The sequence below is a fragment of the Phoca vitulina genome, unplaced genomic scaffold (genome assembly GCF_004348235.1).
Source record: "Phoca vitulina isolate PV1807 unplaced genomic scaffold, GSC_HSeal_1.0 scaffold63, whole genome shotgun sequence".
NCBI classification, from domain to species: Eukaryota; Metazoa; Chordata; class Mammalia; order Carnivora; family Phocidae; genus Phoca; species Phoca vitulina.
The window spans coordinates 7,190,778-7,218,396 of NW_022589766.1; the positions used below are offsets into that span (position 1 = coordinate 7,190,778).

At 43.4% G+C, this 27,619-nt stretch overlaps 2 protein-coding genes across 3 annotated transcripts in view; one reads left to right on the forward strand and one right to left on the reverse strand.

Moving 5' to 3' along the window:
- The window catches only part of CLIP4 (CAP-Gly domain containing linker protein family member 4), a 78,247-nt gene extending 65,513 nt beyond the window's left edge, over positions 1 to 12,734 (forward strand). Inside the window, exon 16 of one of the 2 annotated variants that reach the window (XM_032391653.1) lies at positions 12,343 to 12,734. In XM_032391653.1, the coding sequence (XP_032247544.1) occupies positions 12,343 to 12,463 (121 nt within the window). In that variant the 3' untranslated portion in view covers positions 12,464 to 12,734. Of the gene's footprint in view, positions 1 to 40; positions 1,775 to 12,342 lie in introns of those variants that run through there. The other variant, XM_032391652.1, reaches the window with a different exon arrangement.
- Positions 7,717 to 27,619, reverse strand: part of ALK (ALK receptor tyrosine kinase) — a 673,529-nt gene continuing 653,626 nt past the window's right edge. The window contains exons 25-29 of the mRNA XM_032391651.1: positions 26,976 to 27,068; positions 24,436 to 24,537; positions 14,927 to 15,061; positions 14,110 to 14,200; positions 7,717 to 11,887 (exon numbers count right to left, since the gene is read on the reverse strand). Of these exons, the coding sequence (XP_032247542.1) occupies positions 11,201 to 11,887; positions 14,110 to 14,200; positions 14,927 to 15,061; positions 24,436 to 24,537; positions 26,976 to 27,068 (1,108 nt within the window). The 3' untranslated portion in view covers positions 7,717 to 11,200. The remainder of the gene's footprint in view (positions 11,888 to 14,109; positions 14,201 to 14,926; positions 15,062 to 24,435; positions 24,538 to 26,975; positions 27,069 to 27,619) is intronic.

Consider the following 27,619-nt stretch of genomic DNA (forward strand, 5'->3'; position numbering starts at 1 on the left):
CTTTCCTGCTGAAGCGGTCCCCTTGCTCTCCCTCCGCCAGACCGAGACCTGCCCTGCGCCGCGGCCGGGGCAGCACCACCTCCGCTGGGAGCGGGGAAGGGAGCGTGAAGCTGCACGAGGGGTCCCAGGTCCTCCTCACCAGCTCTAATGAGATGGGGACCGTTAGGTATGTGGGCCCCACTGACTTTGCTTCTGGAATCTGGCTTGGACTTGAGCTTCGAAGTGCCAAGGGGAAGAATGACGGAGCCGTGGGTGACACGCGCTATTTCACCTGTAAGCCAAACCACGGAGTCTTAGTTAGGCCAAGCAGAGTAACCTATCGGGGAATAAATGGGTCAAAGCTGGTGGATGAGAATTGTTGAGTTAAACTTCTAACATATTCAGTGAGCTCATATACATGCATAAAGAGTCCATGGCCAATGGTTTATTTAGCCATTATTTTAGATTTGAAAATAGAGCTATCTTCCTTAAAAAAAAACCATTATAACAATTCAGAGAGACTCCTTTAGAAAGCTAGAAATCTGAACCATGGCAACCATGGTTCTCTTAAAACAAGTTCAAAATAAGCATTTTTAAGAGCTTTTAAAGCTTTAGAGCCAAGGAAATTCTGAGACTTAGGGAAAAAAAATGTGCCATTAGGTAACCAACTGACGTTGCTTACTCGGTTTCATTTTTGCACATAATACTGGATTTTTCATAGGCTGTCATCCGTGAGAGTTTTCACCGGCTTTGGTTAACATATGACCTTCACATACTTTTTTCTGTCAAGTATTTTTGGAGTTTTTCTTTCTGTACTAATAAGAAGAGCAGCTTATGATTAGTGTATTTTTCATATTTTTTTTGGAAATGATTTGCCCTTTCAGGAATGCCTCATCTAGAGATACATTAAAACTCTAGAGTCAAATGGGCCTTCGAGGCTCTTCTGCTGAGCCTCTCAGCTATTGCCAGATAGAGAAATGGAAGTTCTAGAGCAGTTCTTTTACCTGGAGTCTCTAACTAGCTGATTAACAGAGCTCAGAATAGAATGGGGGTCTCCTGACCTGTGGCTCGTGCTCTTTCCTCTATACATAAAGTATGTAATCACAGATTTTTCTTCTGTGTTGGCAATTGCCTCATCTGAATGAACTACAAAACCCCATCATTAGGTTTATGAATTCAAGTCATAATTGGAATTTTTTGCACAGACTTGTCTAATTCCTTATTGGACATACCTATAAAACACACACACGAAGCACTTTTAAAACAATGCACTTTCATCTTTGTGGAGAATTTGCCATTATTTCTTCCTGGGATATGAAAAACATTTAGAAAAATTATATTTAAGAGAAGAGAGTAAAATAAGATGTGTTAGGAAGAATATAATAGTTACTTAAATGTTTATGATTTCTCGATGTTTTTGGTTCTATTCATAAAACTGGTGTTGTGTTTGCTACCTTTGCTGTTTTTATGTTTTCAGTTGTTGCAAAATTCAGCCTGTTACAAAGCTACAGAATTGTATCATGTTTTTGTATTTCTTTTTGAGCACATGTTAACAAACTGGGCTTCAAAATAGAGTGATACAATGTAAAACGTTTGTGTTGTGGATATGTATTGACATTTATGTCCTATATGTGTAAAGATTTATCTTTTATTGTAGATATGTAGCCTTTAAACTACACAGAAATATTGAAACAGTTTACTTTATAAGATTAAAAGTATCCTTTAGAATGGAGCTCGCTTTGTGCTTAGAAATAATATGTTGAACTATTTTGCAATATACTATTTAAAATCTAAATTCTGTTGCTTTGCTGCCTTTTTAAAAAGAAGTGTGGTATTTCAAATATTGCCAGAGCTATTTTCCTGATACACATTTGCAAAATATGGCTGCTTTATAATCAAGGAATATTTTTATTGATTGAAGAAAATGCCTGTATTGCAATTCAAAAGTAAACTTATTTTATTATACAGCTTATTTCTTTAAAACTCTATTTATACCTTAATATGGAATTCATGATTACTTTGAACTTGGGTGTCCATAATTCTTCCTGTTAAATATGAAACACTGTAAGAAACAGTAATGCCAACTCTAAGGTCAGGGAAACAATTGTTCTCATATTTAGATTAGGATCATTAAATCCATATAATGTATATGTTTACATATACTATACATACAAATGAGGTGTTTTCATTTGTGTTTTGCTTACTAAATGTCATTCACAGTTCAATTCTTGAGCATTAATAAAAAAGGGAAGCTGTTTTGGTCTTGGAATGTTATCTTGTCATCACCCTTCCGCATCGCCCCTTCTCTCAGTAACTCAGAGTACATGGGCTCTGTGCTTACCTTTTTTGTCTTACCACAATGACCTGGATTTGTCTTATCACCCTAGAGTCTTAAAAAGTATCATGCTTTCTACTCAACAAGTAAAGTTATATTTTTAGCCACCCTCCTACTATCTCATTTTGATGGACAGAGAGCCATTTAAGAGAAGAATGGGTTTCTAGAGTTTTCTAAAATTGCTTCACTTTCTTTTATACCAGTGGGATTTCATTTTTTTTTTTTAGGGTAGGATAGACTATTTTGAATTTAAATTAAAAAGAACATATAAATATTTACCTACATTCTACTACAAAGCTTTATTTTTTATTTTAGGGTAATTTGGTGGGAATATTAAGTGCTTAAAAGTGTTCAGATGCAGATGTTTGCCGACTCTGAACTCTGAGACATTGCAGTCTTGGTCTGAGACACTTGCACCCTTCTCTCCAGAACCGTATACCACCCCCCCGCCCCGTGTTTGATTTTTCTCCTTCGTATTTACCATCCTTGATCATGCTAGACTTTTTGCTTCTTATTTCTCTCTTCCCTCACTAGATGGAGGGATGGATTTGACTGGTCCATTGCTTTATCCCTGACACCTGGAGTAATACCTGCACCTAGTAGATGCTTAGTGAATGTTTGTTGAATGAACAAAGGCAATGAAGGCCATTGATGGTTCAAAGTAGGGATATTATCTAGCTAGCTTCAGACAGGTGGCCTCAAGAGACCAGGCCATGGAACAGGTAATTGTGCTTGGTACGGGAGGGAAGAGGACAAGGAAGGTTCAAATCATGGGAGTCTAACTTTCCCCCAGAACAGTGACCTGCAGAGAAAGGTGCCAAGGGCTGGGTAAGAGAAGGGGAGGAGGCACCTACGTGTGTGTGTGTGTGTGTGTGTGTGTGTGTGTGTGTGTGTGTTTTCCCTGGGGACGGCTTTGAATTTCTATTTTGGTAGGACCGTAATCCAGAGAATGTTGTCATATGTATGGTCGAATACTGAGTGGTGCACAGCATTGGTCTCTGGGGCCAAACCTTTTTATTTCAGAGTTTCATTTTGGACCTATCCACTTAGAATATGTGATAATATTATTTAAGCCACATTGACCAGTGGCTAGAGACCCAGTGTGTTAAGAATCATTCTTAATTAAGAAATGGATCTAGTAATTGTAACTACTCACTGGACAATTTCTAAATGATTATTCTATGTATCGCCACATTGCAAGCCAATAGGAGAATTTATTTTTTATTTTCATACCCTGTGCTTCACTATATTTATTATATAACTGCAGTAGTTGATACAAAACTCACATTATCACATATTTTTAGTAATTAATAATATCCCTTGATGCATAGGCCCTTATTTACAAACATTGTCACATGTAAGCTGCTTGAATATACAACGGACATTCCTAATGACGCTTGTAGGCCGAACAAGTTAAATAGGACACGTTAAGATTTTATTATAAGCAGAATATGATGCCTTTGCATAGGCAAAAAGGATTTCCTCTACCAAAATTTTTGCTAATGCTCCTTTTCATAGGAGGGGAAAAAAAAAAGCATATGCGGAGGAATTATGGTTGGTGGGCACCTGTTACGATGCTTTATCTTCATTATGCTTGGTAGGAATGAAGCTGAGTTTCTGCTTATGGCCCCTCCCTTGCAGAGAAGGGCACCAAGAGGTGTGGGAACCTTTTTTCCCCCTCTTGTTCCTTTAGAATATCTTACAATGAATAGAGTTTTCATGATCCAGCAGCAGCAAGTTTCAACATTTTCATCATTTACTACCCAGGGAAGTGTGGGGGTCATGGTGGTGCTGAGGGGGCAGTGGAGTTCTGAGTTATGTTAGCAAAGGTATTTTAGGTGTTTAAATTGAGGCTCTTAGCTTAAAATCGAATCTGTTCCTAAAGATCACTAGTGTCATTTAAAAAATGCTCACAAATCTGGCATAAGTTCAGCTCTAAAATCCTGAATGAACCCAGACAGAAAAACCTGCCGCCCCTGTAGGTATTAGGTATTTACCCACATGCACAGCCCTGTGGGCTCCTTTGTCTGGAGGAATATGGTCTCAGGATTGGGTATTCTGTCAGAGTTGTTTGAACTGGATAGATGAAATTAAATAGGGAGTCTCAGAAATTTACTTGTATTGCACTGCACTTGCATTTTAAGCATTTCTAACGTGTAGGAAGTGTAAATACCCAGAGGCTGCATCCTCCTTAGCCTGAGCCAATCTCCTAGAGCTTACGTTCTTTCATATCCAGTCCACCAGAGTTCAGGCTGGCTTTACTCAAACTAGACTTCCCTTCTTGAGGACCGAACTAATTATTCTTCACCTGACAAATCAGACTGACAAGGAAATGTCATGTTCAAATCATACACAAAGCTTCCAGCACTCTCTTCTCTCTTTTTTTTTTTTAAAGATTTTATTTATTTGACAGAGAGAGAGACAGCGAGAGAGGGAACACAAGCAGGGGGAGTGGGAGAGGGAGAAGCAGGCTTCCCGTGGAGCAGGGAGCCCGATGCGGGGCTCCATCCCAGGACCCTGGGATCATGACCTGAGCCGAAGGCAGACGCTTAACGACTGAGCCACCCAGGCGCCCCCTTTCTTCTTTTTCTAATATGACTTCTGAGATTCAGCTTAAATCTCGGTCCACAGTGTTCCAGATAATGGCTGTCCCTCACAGTTCTCGTCATGAAGGATAGGTGTTACTCTCCAGCATCTTTGGAAAAAAAATATCCTAAGATGGATTTTAAAATGAATTTTAATAGTCACAAAAAGTCCCATATTGGGTGCCTGGGTGGCTCAGTCAGTTAAGCATCTGCCTTTGGCTCTGGTCATGATCCCAGGGTCCTGGGATCGAGCCCCACATCGGGCTCCCTGCTCCACGGGAAGCCTGCTTCTCCCTCACCCACTCCCCCTGCTTGTGTTCTCTCTCTCGCTGTCTCTCTGTCAAATAAATAAAAATAAAATCTTAAAAAAAGTTCCATGTTGATGGCAGGGCAAGTGAATTTTGCATTAGAGACAACAGAGAAGAGTAAAGTGTCAAACTTCAGTCCCTTTAATTGAACCTGCTAATAAAAGCGAATTTCTAATAAGAATTCCAATAGATTATACATATGAGTTTAAAAGATTATAATTTTCTCAAGTGCTCTTTTCCTTTTCTTGAAGGGAATAGAGTTTAGGGAATAAAGAAGGTGCATGAAGTTTCAGGAGGCCTCACTTCACGCTGCCTGGTGCGTGACCAAGGAGAATCCGGGTGATGCTCTGCACGTTTCCTGCCTTGCACAAAACTTCACTAGCTGCTTACTGGGGCACATGTGTGCCAAAAGAATCTGTCTTTAATATCACTCTCTTTCTTCTGAGAACTGTGAAATATTCCATAAATATTCTTTGGAATAATGCAGAAGGGCTTAGATTTTTAAAAATTTTCTGAAGTATTAGAAGTACTAAAATGTAGAAAATTTGCCTGCAAGTCTTCACCATCTTATCTTTCGGTGAGATACTTGAGTGGGCTCTCTTTGGGGATTCCCTAGTTCTAGATCCACTATAAAGCTATATTATTTACCACATGTTCAAAAAATGGCCATCCAGCTGCTGTGGGTGTGTCTATAAACGTGAAAAGAGGGATTCTCTCCAATCCTACGTAGCTGGGAGAGAGGAGTCCTGTTATAAATGAATTCCTTATCGTAGTGGCACCGTGACACTTGCTTAGGGATGCCTGACCCTGCAGACACCTCCTGTCCCAAACTCGTGGCTTATTCCGGGCTTTGTATCCGGCTCTGGGAATGGAGACTGGGAGGTGCTCATTGGCGATGGACAGGAAGTGCATCCGACCTATCGTGAAATGTCAGGTAGGGCAAGCCCTCCAAAGATAAGTTTTATCATTCTACTTTGCCAATAAGTCTGCAGCTGTAACAGACATAAAAGAGACTGACAAAGAAATGAGTCATGTTCAAATCATACACAAAGCTTCCAGCACTCAGGATTGGGTATTCTGTCAGAGTTGTTTGAACTGGATAGATGAAATTAAATAGGGAGTCTCAGAAATTTACTTGTATTGCACTGCACTTGCATTTTAAGCATTTCTAACGTGTAGGAAGTGTAAATACCCAGAGGCTGCATCCTCCTTAGCCTGAGCCAATCTCCTAGAGCTTACGTTCTTTCATATCCAGTCCACCAGAGTTCAGGCTGGCTTTACTCAAACTAGACTTCCCTTCTTGAGGACCGAACTAATTATTCTTCACCTGACAGGAGAGAGAAATGAGTGTTACAGCGCTGAAGGCAGACAGCTCGTTCAACGAACCCAGTTCTCCTAGTCCTGCAGCTTTGCTGCTCGCAGGAAACCACCCACTTAACTTTTTTGCTATGTTCATAATTTTATGATTTGTTAAAGAGATCTTCGAAGAGAATAAACAGAGAACTGATACTAAACCTCTTTCTGGGTTCCTTCTGTATAAAGACTATAATTTGGCTCACTGGGATGGCGCACTGAGTTAATTGGCTTTGGCTCTAAATGCATGAAGAGTCAAGAGTCAAGTGCTAAGATTAAGGAAAAGGACACACAAGCGCCCACACACCAGTCCTGTTGGGATTTGCCTTACACAGAGGTGAAGTCTCACAGAATCATCGACCTTGCAAGGGGCTTTGAGACCAAACAGTTAATGCTGTGAAATGAGAACGCGAGGCTTCACCGAACTTGCTGGAGTCACTGGGGCGGGTACTTGCAGTCGAGCACCTGGGGCTGACCCATCTGCCTCTGTCTCTCAAATACCAAATAGTGCCAACCCATCCAACGTAGTATAATCAGCCGAAGTGTCGTCCATCTACTACTCACCTATCCTGGCAAATAACATCTCGTAGAATGTAAATATTCTAGAGGCTATTAACATACACTAGTTGCTGAGGCTTCGAGGGAGTTCATTTAATAAGACTGCCTTTCAATCTAATATATACCAGCTGCCACGTGCCTATGAACGAGCATTTGAGTGAGGGCAGGATCAATAATGGTAATTGCTTTCAAGAAGGCAGGAGCCTTGGTAGATGGATGGAGTAGGGAGATAGCTGGCGAGTGTGGAACAGAGGCCTCTGAGAAGTGGACGTGGGGCCAGCAATGCATACGGACTTTGGTGCTTGCAGGCTTCCCGAGGTCGGCCTGGTAGTGCCGTCCTCATGGGGAAGGGTAGCACACTCGTTCGACGTTAACTGAATACCGAAGACGGGGAAGTCGTTGCTTTAGTTCTGTGGTTGTAGTTCATGTTCCTTCCCCCCACCGTTGCATGTAATAGTCTGCTCTTACACTGAGCTTTTCCAGTGTTTTAAAGTTAAGTTAGAACTAAAAATAGCTTCGTACTTGAGTCGTTCATTAAAAATTAAATACATCTACTCAGAGTATGAAAGGAAAACAGAATCTTAATAGAAGCCTTACTGTTTGTTCTCAATAATTCTCTTTTATTTTAGGGCATCCTGTGGAGGATTACGGGAATGCTGGGTTTTGTTTTGCATGTTCGCACAACATGGGGAACCATCTGCTGCAATGAACTTAGGAAAGTCAAATTGTATGTTCTTTGGGGACCCATTTAAAAAGTCATTAGCTAAAGACAGATTGACAACACACTTCATATGGTTTTATGAATCTTGTCATAAGGAGTCTGTTATCAAGGATAGTCTGAATTCATGTGCATCTTGTTTTTAGGTCTCCAAAGCTCATGTGAATGTGAATCTTGCTATTGTTGGAGAAAATCTATTAAACTAGCCTGAGCACTTAGAATTTCTGAGTGGAGTAAAGGTAACCTACAGTTACATAGTAACTTATAGCTAGAGAGTTTGCCAAGTATTAGATGAAGATGCCAGAATTTTTTTTTTTTTAATTACTCAAGCTGATTACCTTCCTTTCTGTGCTGTTTATTTTTAACATTTAAACAGTTCTAAGTGTGGTAGAGTCTTTACATTCTTTTGAGCTAAAAAGGACTGGGTGCTGGTAGGGTTCTTGTTCCTGTGATTACACAAGTGACAGATGAAATCAAACATGGTGCTTTGGTGGTAGAGAGGCAGGGGTGTTTAGGCACATTCTGACTTTTGAAATTCTCCCCCACACCCAGCCCAAATCACTTGGGAATTGAAGGGGTGTACGAAGGAGTGCTTGTGCTTAGACACAGACTGTAATCTCCCCGAGGGGCCGTGAGGAAAGGAAGCCATTCTCCTCATTGTACATGGAGACAGGGACAGCCAGGCCAGGTCCGATACCCCAAGGAGAGCCAGGACTCACAACCTAACTGGTAGGAGAGAATCCAGTCTTTTGACCCCTGAGTAGATCATAATCTTTAAGAAATACTAAGCTTATTCCCACCCTTTTGAAATTTGCTATAATTTTGAGTTGCCGCATATTAAACTGGTCATTCCCTTACAAATGGCCAATTTCCCAGTGGTACAGTTGTGCACTTTTGATGAGCTTCTTTATAGACATGGAATATAAATCATTCTAGCTTATGGTTCCATTAACATGGCTTCTATGAACTCTAATTGTGCCTGTTCATGCTCTAGGTAGGACTCTTCTGTCAGAGTTAGTATATAAGAGCATCCACAGCACCTACACGAATTGGCACAGCCATATGGCTAGAGCATGACCGAGTGGACAATAGTCCAGGTTAATGTCCTGCTGATACCCAGGGCTTACAGCGAATTAAATGAAACATCTTGAGGTCGTAATATCTCAGTGTGGAGTTGTTTATTTACTTATCCATGTGTACAGGCTTTTAAGACTTGACTATCATTTACATGAAAATTGATACCAATGAAGACAATTAGAATCAGCAAATCAAACTCAGTGGTAGTAAGGCACAACCTGAAAATGTAATGGATTTGTAGTTTTTAAGAAGAGGAAGGGATACGATTTTTTTCCCCATTAATGACAATAAAGAGTTGGCTATTTCACCATGTAGCATGCTCCCTGTTTAACTGGTTACTGGTGTTACAGATATAAAATGAAATTGTTCTTCTCAGTTCTTGTCAGCTCCTCTGTCATTATCCTTTAGGAGAGAGCTTCTCAATGTATCATTCGTGGGCCCCGCTAGTCGTTTATGAATTAGATTATATAATTAGACTATTTACTTTTGCACCTGGCATGAGCCAAAACTTTACTGATACGGTTATTTAGAGATGAGTTCGTTGATGTTTCAGCATCCTCTGTGGTCTGGTGAGAATATTTTTGGCAGTTAGGATAAAGGAAAAGTGGTGTCCAGGGTATGAGTGCTTCTACAGATGTTCAGGACCCCCAACCAGGGCGAGGCATCTGCCTCCAACAGAATGGACTCTTGTCTAGTGTTGGCCTGGATCAGAATGGCTTTCCCACATCTACAGCGATACTTGTGACCTAGGGGAGAGTGAGGAGGCGGGGGAGAAGGTGGATATATATATATATATATATATATATACAGTCCTTTCACTTGGGGATGCTTAGAGCCTATCAAGTCATGGAAAAATGCTGTCCTCCCAAAGCAATGTTTCGGCACAGCCCCCGCCAGGAAAGCAGCTGAGCAAAGGAATGGAGGAGAAGCAGAAAGAAAGAATGAAATGAAAGGTCACTGATAAAGCATTATTGCCTAAGTACATGTGTGGAAAACTTAACCCATTCGCAGTTCGTTTTCATGGAAATCAATGTCATCTGTGAAAACCCAAGTTCGGAGCCCCCACTATCACGTGCCAATGTCCATCTCCACACGCCAGTGCCCCGCTGTTCCTTTGCCACCCAGAGGGGGAGTCCTGTTTCCATCTGTATTTGGGAGCTATACCAAGGATGTTGTGCCTATGTGAGCAAATCAGTGTTCCCATGTACGCTGGGATCACATGCTGCAGGAGGATGAAGGTAGATGGACACTGGAAGGGTGGACGCTGCACTTCTCAGGACCACCGAGGGCCTGGGCGTCCAGTGACCCGCCTGCCACTGCAGGTGGAAACGTCCCTGTGCTTAACCTTCGTGATGGAAACTGCTGGAAGGTTTGGGCCTGGGACGTATCGACACCTAGGCCCATGAAGGGGCATGTGTCTAGGCTTCGATGTATCACTGCTGCTTACAAATTTTGCTTTTAAATGATCAGAGTTGATTTTAATTAGTGGGAAGTTTTAAATTAAGTAAGAATTCAAATCTCGAGCTTTCAGTCCGGTAGGAAACCTCGCACTCAGGCCCCCTTTAGTAGGAGGGTTTTCTTAAGGCATGAGGTATATTGACAGGATGTTTGAATCTCTGGATCTGGACGGACTGTGTCTTTATCATACTCAGAGTACGCTGAATATCTGCTTTTCGTTCAGATGAGTATATGCGCGTTTTCTCTATCGCACCGTAACTATTCATCACATGTTTACAATCATCAGCGAATCGGCACAATCGGAAGCATCCAGACATCACCTAAAGGGACATTTCAGCTAGTTGTCTGTGATGTTTCCTTTCCCAGTAAAGAGCGTCTTTCCCCATGCCGGCTCCTGAAAGTAACTCCTTTATTTCTGTTCCCTCCCCCCTTCAAGTGGTCCGGGTCCACACCCGCAAGGTCAGGAAACACCTGTGACTCCAACTCGGAGCCACATGAGCAGCTAATGCTGACCGCGTTGAGCAGAGCACACACAATGCGAGTGAGCAGGAGGACGTGGACGTCAACCATGCACAAAAAAACCTTCTGCAACTCAGTCGGGGCCTTGCAGTTATCACTTGTCTCTACGATGTTTTCTTCTTTTGAAAGAATAAGATGAACCCATGCTCAAAACCTTTTTCTAAAGCATTTTGAAAATAGAGCTGTGTATGGGGCACTTCAAAACAAGTTGGCACAGAATGAAAAGTGACGTTTGGTCTCTGGAGCCATGACCTGGCCCTCCTCCGTGGGCTCAGGCTTCCCAAGGAAGAGAAACGAGGGCCAGGGGGGCTCAGGGCCCAGGCTGGTGTTTCAGAAGGGTGTCCTCATAATGACCGGTCCCGGGGCCAGAGGTGGCCTCCAATGGTAAGCCCTGCTGCTGGTAGCCGTAGTTGACGTTTCCACACGGGAAGTGGCGCAGCCTGAACAGAGGCACTTCCTTCATGTTGGCAGTCAGCGAGGATGGCTCTAGAAGCAGAGAGGCACCCGGGAGTCGGCCAGGTGCCACGTTAGGTGGGACAGTACAGCTCCCCTCACGCCCCAGATTTCCCCTCTCCTGGTGCTCCTTCTTTGCTGGAGGATTGTTCTTTTTGGTGGGTTTCTCTGTAAACCATGACCCATACGTTGGGTTCCAGAGGCTGGTCGGTTTGTTTCTGGATCCTTGGACTTTGTGCAGCTCTGATGGTGGGTTGGACTGGGAGAATGCCATATTAACATGTCCTCCTTCCACGGCTGGCCCTCTTGGGACTCGAACAGAGAGCGCCGCCGCCGTGGGCTTCTTCACGGCTTTGCCCGAGGAAGTGGAAGGCAGGGGGGGCGGGGCAGCGGGATCCTGTCCTTCCTCCCGTTTGGCTTGTGGAGGAGAGACGAGGAGAGGAGGAATACCTTCCGGGTCTTGGGGCCTCATGGGCACCTTCTCCTCCTCTTCCACGAGTGGGCCATACTCTATGGGCAAAGCCGTGTTGATCACATCTGGGTCCTACAGGCGGGAGAAATGAACGATTAAGATGTTGAATCATAGACCAAAATTGTTGGGTCTGGAAGATACCTTAGCGATGGCCTCATCCAGACTTATTTTCCAGATGAGGAGACCACCCAGTGTTTATTGGGAATATGTTAATTCATAGGCCCCGGGGAACAGGAGATGAAAATGGGAGGTCATCGTCATCCTTGAAGAGCTTGGAGGGTAAACACTTGTTTAGAGGTGTCTGGTGCAGGGGAGTGGCTTTCCAGACACCACCTTTGGGCAAATCTTACAGATTCATGGATTTAGAAAAATTATTCCAGTCCATTCCCAAAAAAATCCCTTCTGCTGAAAAGAAAAGTCTGTGACTTCAGGTGTGTGTGCGCGCGCGCGTGCGCACGCAGGACAAGGGGAGGGGAGGAGAGACACATGCTCCGTTGGCTCACAAGGTCTACCTCTTCTCTTCCTAGCCACCTTCTACTTTCATCATATTTGGATGGGCTGCACTTGATGATGACGTTTCCTGTGTTACATCATCGTGCCATTCTGTGTGCACGTAGCACAGTGGTTCTTGATCTGGTCTGGATCTGACCGGACCCTTTGTCAAGCCCAGAAAGAACTGCAGTGCCATGAGGAACACCACTCACAAAACCAGCTCTGTGCTAGATCATTTTTACAGCGATGAATGGTAATACAGAAAAGCAGAAGCAGTTGCCAGAGATTTGAAGAAAATCTGTGGAAGGAAACTTAAACTTGGGGGAATTTAATTCTTTAATATTTTGTGCAAATTGGGAAAACCATTGCTTCAGTGTAGCAGAAGAACATGTTGGTCCAGGATTCATCAATAAAAAGAGTATAAGAATACAAACAACTACCTTCTGATTCTCTTATTCTTTAGATCCTTCCTGGTTATTTATTCATTCTCTATGGGGAGTCATTCAAAATAGGCTTGTACAGAATTACCGTCTTTTAAGAGGGATGTTATATGCTTGGGAGAAGAATTACTCCAAAGTATATATAGTTGAGTGGGTATATTCCATTAGTATTAAAACATAATAACCTAAAATGCCATTCATTGGACAGCAAGTTTTCTGAAAGAACCCCACAGAACTTGATCAGTGAAGTCCATCCAGATAAAGGCCAGTCCCCTCCCTTCTGAGCTGAAGGAGTGGAAGGGTGGGACGGTGGTGTTAGGAACGAACGAGGTGGCTTGAACATGTATATGGCTTCTGTCACAACCAAGATGAGGCGATTTAGGGAGTTAGTGGTTCATTGTCCGACTTCTGAAATATTCTCCAGAGTTACATATCCTGGCAGAATGAGAGCCGAGAAAGGGAAGGACGCAGATGTGTGGAGAGGAGACACTGCGGGAGGGAGGGAGCGCCCCTGAGGGGCTCCTCTGAGGGAGGGGGGCCGCCCCCTCCACTGACATGTGGGGAGGGAGCTGAGAACTGGTGTCCATGCACAGATGGGGCGGGGGAGGGAATGAATTCTCAGCCTCTCCTCTCTTGAGGTAGGAGGCAGGGTCTGCTAAAATAGCGTTTTAGAAAGGGAAAATTTAAGAGTCCTTTCTGAAGGAAATGGGAGAAGGATCCGCATAGGGGCCAGCGGTACGGCCAGGAAACTGCGCAGCTTGGAAAACCTCTCCACGCCTCAATTCATCTGGAAAATGGGGATATTTTATGTACCTCACTGAGGATAAAATGAAAAACAAGAAAAGTGATTTGTGTATTACAGATGCTGTACTAATGTTATTGATGATGTTCACATTTCTCCAGCTTACTTTGTTCCTTCCTTGAATCCCTCTAGTGGTTATCATTGGGCACCCAATTTTACAATTACATACTGTTAATTATTTCACATTATTATTTCTCTAGCCACGCTATAAGCTATTTGAGAACACGTGTTTCCCACACTTCTCTGGAGCTCCAGTTTTGTCTAAAAAACCGTTACCCAGGACGGACACGGATTTAGTTCACACTTGTGAGTTGAATTGATCCCCTAATAGTATTGGGTGTCTGCAGCTGCGTCATGTGCCGGTGAAGGAAGAGGCAGTGACCCGCATTTATTTACAAAACGGGCAAACTGAGGTACCAGTCAGCTTACTTCATAGATCAACAGTCATTCTCGTGATCGTTAATAACTCCTATTTTCTGGCTGGCTTAACTTCCATTTCATAGTTTGGTATTTGCCATCTTTTTCATATAAATGCTGGTCAAGGGGGAAAATGCTTATACCTGGGTGCAGTATTCAATCCTCTCCAAAATTATGGCAAAGTTGGGCCTATCTTCAGGCTGATGTTGCCAGCACTGGGTCATTATCCGGTATCTAAAAGAAGAGTAAAAACGCTAATTAAAACCAAGAGAAAGAGGGGTGAATACCTTTTCCCCAGCACTTCTCTAAGGGGGACCAGAAGGTGGCACCGTCTTGGAGAGTGACAACTCAGCTAGGTCCCATGTGGTTGGCATCTGCTGCCCTCTGCTGATGGGCCAAGGAATGGTGCCCAGGTGCGAAGGTATTAGAACCCCAAAGCTCCTTAACAGACATCCTGGTGTTTACGTGAAATATGGCTCCTCTCATTCCATTTCTGAATTAAAGGCACCTCTAGGGAAGAATATTCTACTTTTATTTCCCATCTGCCATGTTTGTGGGAAGGAGGTGAGGGATGCCAGACAGGACAGCAGAAAATGCGGGGAATGGAAATAGTCAAAGGAGACTTAAGACAGATGGTGCAGGGCAGCACGGTGGAGGGGGGAGTCCGGGACACAGACTCCTAGGAGGTGTTGAGGAGTGTGAGCCTGGTGAGTCCACAGTCTCCAGCCAGACAGAGGATAACTTTTCAGGCATGACATTACTACTTTTGAGGGGCTCCAGAAGACTAACCCACCTCACTGAAGTCACAGACACACTCCTATCCTGGGGCATATTGAAGGAGGTCAGCCATCTATCTGCCCCTCCATCTTAAAACAAAAAAAAGCATGTGTGGCTGCAATATTTTTTGAAAAGAAAAACTGTCCTTAGCAACTTGTAGAAATGTGCCTAAAAGAGTCATACACGGGCCCAGGGCAGTTCTTAGGTGGGTCCATCCGTCCTCCGCTGGTGACGAACTCCAGAACTTCCTGGTTGCTTTTGCTGGGGTATGGCATGTACCCAAGAGAAAATATTTCCCACAGCAGCACTCCAAAGGACCTGCGCACAGAAGAGATCATGCGGGTTTGCATATACACACGTACACACACACAGATATATGCACATACAGGGATACACACACACATACATGCACAGATGTTAAATTTTTTATTACACATTTTTCCACAATTGAGAATTCTTAATATGGAGAACAAAAATAAAAAAAGAATGAGAAAGTAGCCACAGGTGATGCTGCATAAAAAGATAACCATGGTTAGCATGTTATTTTTTGTTCCAGTCGTTTCTGTACTTAGATTTCTTTTACATAATTGCAGTTATATTTCAAATGCAATTTTGAACCTTGACTGTTTTTGCAATCTCTATTATAGCATAAACATTTTCTATGCCATAGAAACATCTGAAATGGCCATAAAACATTCCATTGAGTAGTTGTGCCACAATTTGCCATATCATTTCCATGTTGTCTTTAATTTTTAAAATATTTAAAAGACTGATGAACATCTTTTAAATCTGTGATGCATTTTTTAAAAGGACAATTTCGTTAGGACAAATCCCTTAAATTTAGGATTAGGATAATCTAGTAAAATCTAGGATAATTCTAATCAAATTACTAGATCAAAAGAATATGAACATTGAAAAATTCTTGGCACCTATTGTCCACTTCCACACTTCCAAACGTGTCATTCCAATCACAAGCAGCCAGCATTGTGCAGGAATGCATCAGACACTCTCACCAACATTGAGTATCATTAAAAAATGACAACTTTTACTGATTTTAGGGGAAAAAATGGTAGAATCTTTTAAATTATATTGACTTGATAATTAACATGGTTGAGTGTTTTCTCAAGTATTTATTAATTCACTTCCTTTTTTTCCTCTATGAATTGTTTGTATCTTTTGCCCATTTGTATCTACATATTGTTCTGGTATTTATCAAGTTTATTTTTGGTTTGTAGACATACTTTATGAGATGCTAACCTTTATCCAAAATTGAAATACTTCTATCAATTGCTTTCTAAAACTACCAAAGATTTTATTTTTAGATAGTCAAATCTATTTTTTAAAAATTTTGTGATTTCCTCCATCTGTTTTATAGATTAGGCAATCCTCCCTTCACTAAAGATTAGGTGAGTATTTGCTGTTTTCTTGTATTTGTTCTTCCTCTCCAGCTGGATCTGAGAACTTAGTTTGGTGTATGGTGTGAGGTAAAGGTTCTAAATTGAATTGTTTTGCAAACAACCACTCTTCTAACACTATGCATAGAATACTTTTCCCCTTACTATTGACTTGTGAGTAAAAACAGGTTTCTGGGCTCTCTATTCACTTCATCTCTATGTCTGCTTCTTGCATTGATACCATTCTATGTTAACTCTTTGTATATTTATGTTTTAATATCTGGTAGGCACTTTTTTGGTTATTTCTCTTTTTAAAGACATACAGTTAAGGGGCGCCTGGGTGGCTCAGTTGGTTAAGCATCTGCCTTCGGTTCAGGTCTTGATCCCAGGGTCCCAGAATCGAGCCCCGCATCGGGGCTCCCTGCTCAGCAGGGAGTCTGCTTCTCCCTCTCCCACTTCCCCTGCCCCCGCTCATGCTCTCTCTCTCTCTCTCAAACAAATAAATAAAATCTTTAAAAAAATAAAGAAATATAGTTGAATTCTCATTTGTTATTTTAAATGAACTTTAAAATGATACTATCAATGTTTCAGAATCATCTCTTTTCATATTTTGACTAAAATTTCTATTTTAAACCTTTAATTTCATTATTAGCTTTTTGCCCCCCCCCCCAAAAAGCACGCCTATCTTTGTTTTTGTATCTGGTTGTAGTTTTGGATGTTAATAAATATTCTATCAAAAATTGTAGAGAGGGGTGCCTGGGTGGCTCAGTCGTTAAGCGTCTGCCTTCGGCTCAGGTCATGATCCCAGGGTCCTGGGATCGAGCCCCGCATCGGGCTCCCTGCTCAGCGGGAAGCCTGCTTCTCCCTCTTCCACTCCCCCTGCCTGTGTTCCTCTCTCGCTGTATCTCTCTCTGTCAAATAAATAAATAAAATCTTTAAAAAAAAAAAAATTGTAGAGAACTACAGCTCCCTCCATCTCCAAAGGAACAAAAAGTACATCAGCTCGGTGCAATTTCAAAGACTCTAGTGAGGAGCATTGGGCAAAGATATTTTCCATATTTTTCAGGTGAGAAGGCTGAAGCAGAGGTTATTATGCAATTAATCTGAGACAGACTGGAATACGTTATTAGATCCCTTGACTCTGGTACCTACAAATTGCCTGGTACATATATTATTTTTCTCTGTTTGGTGGTTTGTCTTCCTCCAAAGCAAAACAAAATAAGCAAAATCATGCAAAAGCCTGGCAGCAAGGCCTCAAGAATTCCATGTATCTGTTTTCTGCCTGTCTAGATAGCTAGAGAAATAGATCGTAGTATCCTTGAGAGAACCAGCATGTAGGTGGCAAATAGATGTTTATTTTCTTGGTTTGGAGTTCAAAGAAGCAAGAAATAGTGTTGGTCATAGAACTTTGATAATTTCAGGTAGGGAGAGTTGTCAGATTTAGCAAATAACCATACAGGACATCCAGTTAAATTTGTTCCAGACAAACAAGAAATGCTTTTAGATTATAAGTATATCCCAAATATTGTATGGGATGTACTTATACTAAAAAATTATGCACTGTTCATCTGAAATTCAATCTTAACTGGTCATCTTTTATTTTGTCTAGCAACCCTACAGGTCAAGTAAATCTATATTTTATATGCCAGATGTTTTTAATTACCTATAAGCCTGTCCCAACTAGGAGCAATAGGGCCCACAGCTTTGCACTAAACATTCCAAGTCAAATAAAAACAAGTATTTTAAAAAATCCCACTCTCCTTCTTTTGGTATTAAACTTGCTTTGCCTGAAATTATAGAAACAGGTTAAGTGATTGCTGATTAAATTACTTTAAAAATTTGAATCAATGAAGATAATCTGATGAAAAGGTTTTAAAATTATGAGTTGTGCTGTGCTTATCAGTCTTTTAAAGTTACATTTTATTTTCCCTTATTCATACCTGGAAGATTGTCTTGAGGTGTGGAGCACAGTTTTTGGAAAACTGGGAGCCCAAAGTGTATTGGGCTTCCAGTTATGGGATGAGTAAGTTTCGGGGATGGTAGAGCAGAGGGAATATAGTCAACGGTATTGTAATAACGCTCTACAGTGACAGATGGTAGCCATGCTTGGGGGGAGCACAGCGTAACGTGTAGACTTGTCCACTCACATGCTGCACATTATGTGTCAGCTATACTTAGAAAAAAAAAAAGGTTACTGTATTGTATTTAAATACGCAGCCATCTGATTCCACCGTCTCTTGCAGTTCTCCTCGAGCCTCAGACTCACAGATCAGAAGTCCACTCAACGTCTCCACTGGTCCGTCTTACAGGCATCTCACACTGGACTTGTGCAAAAGCTCTTTCCGCACCCAACCCATCTCCTCTGTTCTCTCCAGTAATGGCCAACCTAGGAGTTGTCCTTGATCTCACTCTTTCCACACCTCCCACTCCACGGCCTACTTTCATTAGTCCTGTCTGCCACCTTCAAGACAGAGCCTGAATCCCACCACTGCTAATGGCTTCCCCTGCCACCACTAAGCCTAGCCCCTCTGTTCTCTTATCTCGAAGTGGGTAGGATTTCCCCATCTTCTCCTGTCCCACTCCAGTCTCTTTTCATTAGCAGCCAGAGTGATATTATATATATATATGTATTTTTCTAAATATTTAATTTATTTATTTGACAGAGAGACACAGCAAGAGAGGGAACACAAACGGGGGAGTGGGAGAGGGAGAAGCAGGCTTCCCGCAGAACAGGGAGCCCGACGCGGGGCTTGATCCCAGGACCCTGGGATCACGACCCAAGCCGAAGGCAGACACTTAACTGACTGAGCCACCCAGGCGCCTGATAATATATATATATATATATTTAATGATCTTGCAAACTCTGGCTTCCAACCTTTCAGGGGCATCTTGTTGGGTGCTAAATAAAACCCACATCCCCTAACCTGGTTCCTAGGGCCCTCCATGTCTGGCCCCTGCCTGCCCTTCTAACTCAACTACCACTGGCCCCCGTGCTCACTAGCTCCAGCCATGAAGACTTGTTTTCTTTCCTCAAACAAGCTCATCTTGCTCCTGCCACTGGCCTTTTATACTTGGCTTCCTCTTCAGCCTGGAAAGTCTTTCAGATTTTTCTGCCATTCAGGCACTGGACTGTCACCTCCTCCATGGAGCCTTCCCCACCATCTGTATTAAACAGCTTCCCTCCTAGGACCCCTCCACCCCTCCACTCTTGATCCTCTGCTTTTTTGTCTCCCTGGCACTCACCAGTATCTGAAGTTATGCAATTTACCTGTGTCTTTAAAGGTTTTAATTAGGAAATAATCTAAACTTTAAGAAGGAAATGTAATTTAATAGTTATTTAGGTACTGAGATGTTAAAATTTTGTCTTATTTGTGCCTAGTCTCCTTTTCTTTTGGAAGAAATAAAATAGATAGTTAAGTCCCACTGTCCCTCCTCTCCTACTTCCTCCCTCCCCTTCCCCTACTGAAGTTAGAATCTAGCCTTACTATCTGTGTTTTTACAGTTTTTACAATGTGTAAAAGCATAAACCGTAAAGAATCTGTATTATAGACTTGATTTTTATATTGTAAAATTATACTTAATGATATTCCACCCCTTTCTGGAACTTGTCTTTCTTTCTTTCACTCAAGGTTGCACAGAGATTTATCCATGTTGATACATGTAGGTTTGGGGTGTTCTTTTTTTTATTTTTTATTTTTTTATTTTTTAAAAGATTTCATTTATTTATTTGACAGAGAGAGACACAGCGAGAGAGGGAACACAAGCAGGGAGAGTGGGAGAGGGAGAAGCAGGCTTCCCGCCAAGCAGGGAGCCCGATGCGGGGCTCGATCCCAGGACCCTGGGATCATGACCTGAGCTGAAGGCAGACGCTTAACGACTGAGCCACCCAGGCGCCCCCTTGGGGTGTTCTTTTATATTGCTAAAGAGTTATCCATGATATCAGTAAACCACAGTTTATTTTCCATCACCCATTTGAGGGATACTTAGGTTGTTCTGTGCTTTTTCTCTATTATAAACAACGTTGCAAATGAACATCCTCGCCCAAGTCCATTTTTGTCAACCTCTGTCTAATGTAGACACTTGGAAGTAGGATTGCTGGGACATAGGAGAGACATGTGTTCAGAACAATTACTTATTACCTAACATACTCTCTGCATCTGGATAGGGTAGCTGGTGGTGCTCTAACTTTGGCGCATATGGAATCACCTGGAGGACTCCTTAAAACGCAGATTGCTGGCCCCACCTCTAGACTTCCTATACCATTAGGCCTGAGGGGGGCGGCTAAGAACCTGCTTTTCTAACACATCCCAGGTGATGCTGGTGCTGCTGATCCGAGGACCACATTGAGATCCACTGGGTTTGGGTAAGTCCGATCTCGGCAACTTAAAACAACAAAGCTCCTGCTCACATCGTCAAACATGGGGTCAGAGAGGGGACTCTGATCACTGTGGCTCCTCCATCTCGTGATGTTATTTCCACACAGGTTTCACAATTTGGAGGACTTTAGTCCATTGTCTTCTTGGTTTCCTATGTTGCTGTTGAGAAATTTGATGCCATTTGGATGCTCTGTTTCTATCTCTGACCATTTTTTACTATGATTATTTTATTTTTCTCCTTAGAAGCTTACACAATCATGATCACCATTGGTCTGAAATTTCATGATGACGTGCTTTGGTGTGGCTCTTATGATCCACTGCAGTTGGCACTTGGTGGATGCTTTCATTCTGGACATGTATGCCTTTCTGTTCTGGAAAATCTTCTTGAATTATTTCTTTGATATTTTTATTCCCTTCATTTTTTCTGCACATTCTTTTTGGGACTCCTATTTGTCAGCTAATTGGACCTAATGGTCTAATCCTCTTAATTTTCTTTTCCTTTCTTTCCTATGCATCCCATCTGCTTATAGTTGTTTTCTTCTTCTTCTTTTAAGATTTTATTTATTTATTTGACAGAGAGAAGAGCACAAGAGGGGGAGTGGCAGGCAGAGGGAGAAGCAGGCTCCCCACTGAGCAGGAAGCTTAACTGACGGAGCCACCCAGGCACCCCTAGTTGTTTTATTTTCTAGAAGATTTATTCAACTCTGTCTTCCAAACTTTCTGGTACTTTTACATATCTATCATCATATTAAAAATATAAATTTCTTGAGAACAGTTTTAGATTGTAAATAAATGATGCCGAAAATACACAGAGTTCCCACATACTCCACATTCAGTTTCCCCTATTTTTAGCATCTTATATTCATATGGTACATTTGGTACAATTAATGAGCCAATATTAAGGCATCATTATTAACTAAAACCTATAGTTTATTCAGATTTTCTTAGCTTCCGCTGAATTTCCTTTTTCTGTTCTAGGACCCTGTTAGAATATCACATTATATGTAGTTGTCATGTTTCCTTGGGCTACTCTTGACTGTGACAACTTCTCAGGCTTTCCTTGTTTTTGATGACCTTGAGAGTTTTGAGGAGTATTGGTCAGGGCTTTAGTAGAATGTCCAATTGGGATCTGTCTGCTTCTCTTATGATTAGACCGGAGTTGTGGTGTGGGGAGAAAGACCACAGAGGTTAAATGTCATTTTCATCACATCACATCAAGGGCACACGCTATCAACATGATCTAACACTGTTGATATTGACCTTGATCACCTGACCTGACGCTGTGTGCAGCTCACACAAGCTTCAGGAGATTAATGCTCCATCTCCTTGAGGGCTCTCTCCTATTTTTATTTCTAAGAACTTTTTTCTCTAAAAACCTTGTTTTAAAAAATCTTTCATCCTTAGATTATGGTTGCAATAATTTATCTTTCTGAGGATATTATGGTTTTTACAAGTTTTCCTAAGCTTTCTGTGTTTTTCTTCCTCCAAGTTCCCCTTTTATGTTTGTTTCCTTCAGATTAGACTCTTTTCTCAAGCCTTTTTTGGTTCTTGGCTGGCTGTTCATATTTTATGACTGGGACATTGCAAAGCCGATGGGAAGCTCTTGTAGATCTCATCCACTGGGGGGCAACTGGCTTGCACCTTTCCCTGGGTGTATCAGTCTCCTGCAGCTGTAACAAACTGCCACAGACCTGGGGCTTGACACAACAGAAGTTTGTTTTCTCACAGCTCTGAAGGCCAGACATCCGAAATCAGCACAGTATCCCAGGATAAAATCAAGGTGGATAAAATCAAGGTGATAGCAGAGCCACACTCACTCCAGAGGCTCCAAGGGAAAAATCTATTCCTTGCCTCTTCTGGCTTCTGGAGGCTTCCAGAATTCCTTGACTTGTGGTCACATGTCTTCAGCCTCTATTTCTGTTCACATTGCCTCCTCCTCCTCTCTGTGTGGAATCTCCCTCTGCCTGCCTCTTATGAGGACCCTTGTGATGGCATTTAGGATCCCCCAGATAATTCAGGATGACCGCCCACGTCAAGATCTTCAACTTAACCACATCTGCAAAGACTCTTCTTTCCTTATAAGGTAACAATGACAGGTTCCTGGGATCAGAGCCTGATACTTTGGATGGCCATTACTTAGCCTACTGCGACTTGCAGTATCTGGAGTTTTTCTCTTCATTGGTCAGTTCCTCCAGTGAGGAGTTCTCTGATCGACTCCTACCTGCGGCCGCGTTCTTGGCACTGAGGGGAAGAAGGAGGGCACACATTTTGAAGTCGGTAGACTTAAAAAATATGTATCCCTGTTTATAGTAGAGGATTCATCCTCAGTGATGTCTAATGTGCCAAGACCAGAAAGGCTTTAATTCAGTCTCTTCACAGAGGGAACCCCTGGTAGGGGACAGATAGGGGGTGAGGGAATGGGCCAAGGATCTGGTTACTTTTTAAACACACCTGTAATTGACTTTCCTGTCTGCAGCACTCTATGGCCAGGGGTGACTGGCACCCTCAGTTTCTGGGCCTTTCTGGGGCTTTTGCACAGAGTAAACCAGGCTGTTTCTGGACCTAGATATCAACTTTCCAGTCTCCTAAGAAAGGTACCACTTGTCCATAAACTTCCCAGTTTCCAAACTTTTGTCATTGTTGTCATTTTTGTCCTTGTGGGTTTTTATACAACTAAAAAGACTCCCTTTAGTGTTGTGCGTGTGCGTGCGCACGTGTGTGTGTATTTTGGCAGACAGCACAGGTTTAATCTGCCTTTTAAAATGCTGTGTTGCTCTTATACACATTATATGAAAAAAAAGTATGGAGATTTCCTCAAAACATTAAAAACAGAACTACCTTAAGCTCCAGCTATCCCGCTTCTGGGTATACAGCCAGTGGAAATAAGAGTCCGTATCTCGAAGAGATATCTGCAGTCCCAGGGTCACTGCAGCATTGTTCATAATAGCCAACTTACAGAAGCCACCTAAATATCCACCGATAGGGCGCCTGGGTGCCTCAGTCGTTAAGCGGCTGCCTTCGGCTCAGGTCATGATCCCAGGGTCCTGGGATCGAGCCCTGCGTCGGGCTCTCTGCTCAGCGGGGAGCCTGCTTCTCCCTCTCCCACTCCCCCTGCTTGTGTTCCTGCTCTCGCTGTGTCTCTCTCTGTCAAATAAATAAAATCTTTTAAAAATAAATAAATAAATAAATATCCACCGACAAATGAATGGATAAAGAAAACGTGGCATGGATATGTACCATGGAATATTACTCGGCCTTAAAAAAGAAGAAAAGCCTGCCAGAAAATCCTGTGACAACATGGATGAACCCGGAGGACCTGACGTTAAGTGAAATAAGCCAGGGGCGGGGGAGGGAAGGCCTGGGGAGATGTTGGTCTGGGAGCACAAAGGTCAGTTTGCTGCAGGACGAGTAAGCTCTGGAGATTTCACGTGTTTTCCACTCTCAGTTTTAACTGTAGAATGGGTCTCAACGCCCCTAAGCATGTAGCACTTTTGTGCTGATAATTATTTTCTCCTTTCTTCTGTTGATGGAGAGAATGTCACTGATCAATTTTTCTAATCTTAACTCAATGTTGCATTCCTGGAATAAACCCCAACTTTGTAGTTAGGTGAGAAAGAAAAAATAAATCCCGTGTCTCTCAATGTGTAGTCCCCGGCCAGGGGCATCAGCATCCCCCGGACCCTTGCCGGCAATGCAAATTCTCAGTGATGCCTAAGCTCTCAGGGTGGGGAGAGTAGTCTGTGCTCTACCGGGCCTTTCTGCTGATTCGGATCCATGCCAGCATTTCACAGCCCCTGTGGCAGAGGTGCGTTGATGCGTCTCCTCTTACCCTTCCCCGCGGGAGAGTGTGGGAGCACTTGGCTCAAGAGCAGGAGTGTAAGGCCCTCAGCGAGACCCGCATGAGGGCAGCGGAAAGACTCACCATGTGTCCGTTTTAGAAGTAAATATTCCTTCCATGAAGGCCTCTGGAGGCATCCATTTGACGGGCAGCATGGCGCAGCCTCCCTTTCGGTAGTAGCTGGCTCTGTGGGGAGAAGAGGAGACCCACACTTGGTCCTGGAGGGGGCCCCAAGTGGGAGCTCTGCTGGGCCACCATAGGCTGCAGCCATTCCAGGACTGAAATGCACGAGGGGTTCCTGTGGCTCAGGAGGAGGGCAGGGGGACATAGGAGGGGTAAGAACTTTGGGGTCATTTAATAGGAGGTGGCCTGCTGGAGGAAAGGAAAGATCTATGTCATGACTAGAGTACCCAGTAGCAGACAGGTAGATTTCCCCGGATGGGTTTTGTGTATTAAAACTCGCAATGACTAACAGTACTCCAGCCTGGTGCCTGAGGGTCCACAGTCATGGAAGACCCGACCTGGGGGGACTGAGAGCAGGGCCTGTGTCTTGTTTGCTTTGGATTCTCCGTGGCACTCACACAGTGTTTCGTTCAATATAAGTGCTCAGCAAATAATCCGGGGAGCTGGAGGGACGCTGCCTCCCCGAGCACACCCCAGCCTGAGAACGTGCGGCCGGTGGCAGAGTTGGTTCCAAAGGTGCGAGTTGACTTATTAGTTATCATGAGCTGCATTAATGACATCATTGACATAGCTAATAAATTAGCTCACACCCTCGAAGGCAGCTCCACCCCCAGCCCTGTGTTCTCCCGTTGGGGTGCGCTCGGGGAGGCAGCTCCCCACCAGGCGCCTAGATTAACTGCTTCACTAAACACGTGCAGTGCGCCCCCCTCCTCCATGGGGGATATCCTCCCAAGACCCCCAGTGGATGCCTGAAGCCACAGATAGTATCCAATCTTACATAAACTAGGTGTTTTCTTATACATACAGACCCATGATAAAGTTTAATTTATAAATTAGGCACAGTGAGAGATTAACAACGAAACTACAATACAATAGAACAATTATAACAATATAGTGTAATAAATGTGAATGTGGTCTCTCTCTCTCGAAATATCTTCCTGTCCTGTGGTTACCCTACTTCTTGTGATGTGGGATGATAAAATGCCTACGTGAGGAGGTGAAGTGAGCCCAGTGACGCAGGCACCGTGACGTAAATTTAGGCTACTGTTGACCTTCTCATGGTAAGTCAGAGGAGGGTCATCTGCCTCCAGACCACACAGTTGACCCCAAACAACTGGAACCGGGGAAAGAGAAACAGCAGATAAAGGGGGACCCCCGGACCGAGTATTTACTCTGCCGAGTGCTGAGGACATGAATAAGTCGTGGTCTCTCTCACCCCAGCAGAGAGTTTAGTGGAAGAACAGACGCACAGACTCCTGCAGTGGAGAACACGTATAGTGAGAGTGTGTACGAAGCTCAGGGACACAGAGGCGGGGGTGAGGGACAGGAAGAGCTTCACCGACAGGGGCCGATGGAGCTGAGTGCTGAGGAGCTCTCCTGGAAGACCATTCCTGACACGTGAGATGGCATGGGCATGTGGGGCCAGTGGGGCCAGTTGGGGTGGTGAAGCTAGGGCCGGGAAGCCGTCAGAGCTGAGGATGGAGAGAAAGGGCTGGCTCGCTGAGTCATGCTGCCACATTCGGATCTTGAACTAAGGGCAATCCTGGGTATTCTGAGAAGGGAGGGGGAGGGGTGCTGAGACCCTGAGAGGTTAAGAGAAGGGAGAGCGGAGCACCCGATCCTCCCCGTGCTCCTACCCTGCGGGAACGGGGTGCCCTCAGCGTTCCCTCCCGTGTCGATCCCTACCAGTTTTATGGGGGCCTTCAGGGCTCCCCCATACTCTCAAAGGGAGAAAGCTCTCTGTGACCATCACTCCTCACTCCTTCCCTGGATTGGGAGTGGGGGGTGCATAATTAGTGACCATGCAAAGGAGTGACTTGCTCAGCTCACGCAGCAAGTCACGGTTGTAAATAGCTGAAAATGAAATGAGGGGTTGGGAAGAGAAGAGTAGTACAATAGGAGGGTTTTCTTTTTAATTAGAAAAATTATTTTATTTTTTAATATACCCTTGAGACTATGACAGGGGTAAAGAGATGAAGCTGAGCTATGGGCTCTGAACCACCCTCCCGTGGCTGCTGGTGTAGGTAGAAAAGACCAGGGAGCTGACCCATTATGTTGTCAGTTCTGGGGTGCTCCTGTCTGGGGTGATGGAAGCCAAGTCTGTTTAGAATTCCTGAGTATTGAGGAGTAAAAGTTTACCGAGCATTTTTTTCCATATCAAGTATCCAGGTTACTTTGTGTCTGAGAACATTCTGGGATTAGAGAGTTGGAACCAGAAAGACGATCTCCTTAAGAACATAGTGTCAGCAGTCGGTGTGATCCTGGAATTAGACCACCAGGCATGCGCACTCACTAAGCTGTCGTATGTCCTGGGAAGGGCCTAAAGGAAATGTTAGGCGGCCAGTGGACAGGGTGCCAGGTGTCCGCTTACGGCACAGGCAGCTACGTCCCGGTCTCTCGAGGGGACGGGGCTTTGCTGGGTGACGGCTGTCTTTGCTCACCTGTAGATGTCTCGGGCCATTCCAAAGTCTCCGATCTTGGCCACCCTGCCAGGGCCCGGACAGGTCAAGAGGCAGTTTCTGGCAGCAATGTCCCTGGGAAGAAAAAAAGGAAAGAGAAAATGCATTTCCTAATTTTATTTCTGGGAAGATACACAGGTAATATTCATCACAAGGATTTTCACCTCCAATCTGAAGTTCAAATAGTTCCCTCCTTTGCCCTCGATTTCCTTTACTACATTATACTCCAGTATGGGAGAGATAGCTCAACCCATTCCAGCCCTCAGGACTAACAGGCGAGTGGAAACAGATTAGGGCAGATGATTGAAAATGTTTAATGGGATAGCAATAATGAAAGTAATGATAATAGGAACTAGAATCTATTGGCCTTTTACTCTGCACTAAGCATTGTTCTAAGTGTTTCATGGGTAATTATCACAACAATCCTAGAAGATACAGGGCGCTATTCTTATTCTATTAAAAAACTTACGCTAAAAGAAGATTGTATAGGGACATAAGAAATGCCATTTGGCCTAGGTTATTGTTTTGTACAAATTGCTGTTTGTTTCTTCCAGTTGCCTGGGGCTTGTTCTGGGAGAGCATGACTTCCATGATACCAAGTTCAAGCAGGTCAAAGTATTCCCCAA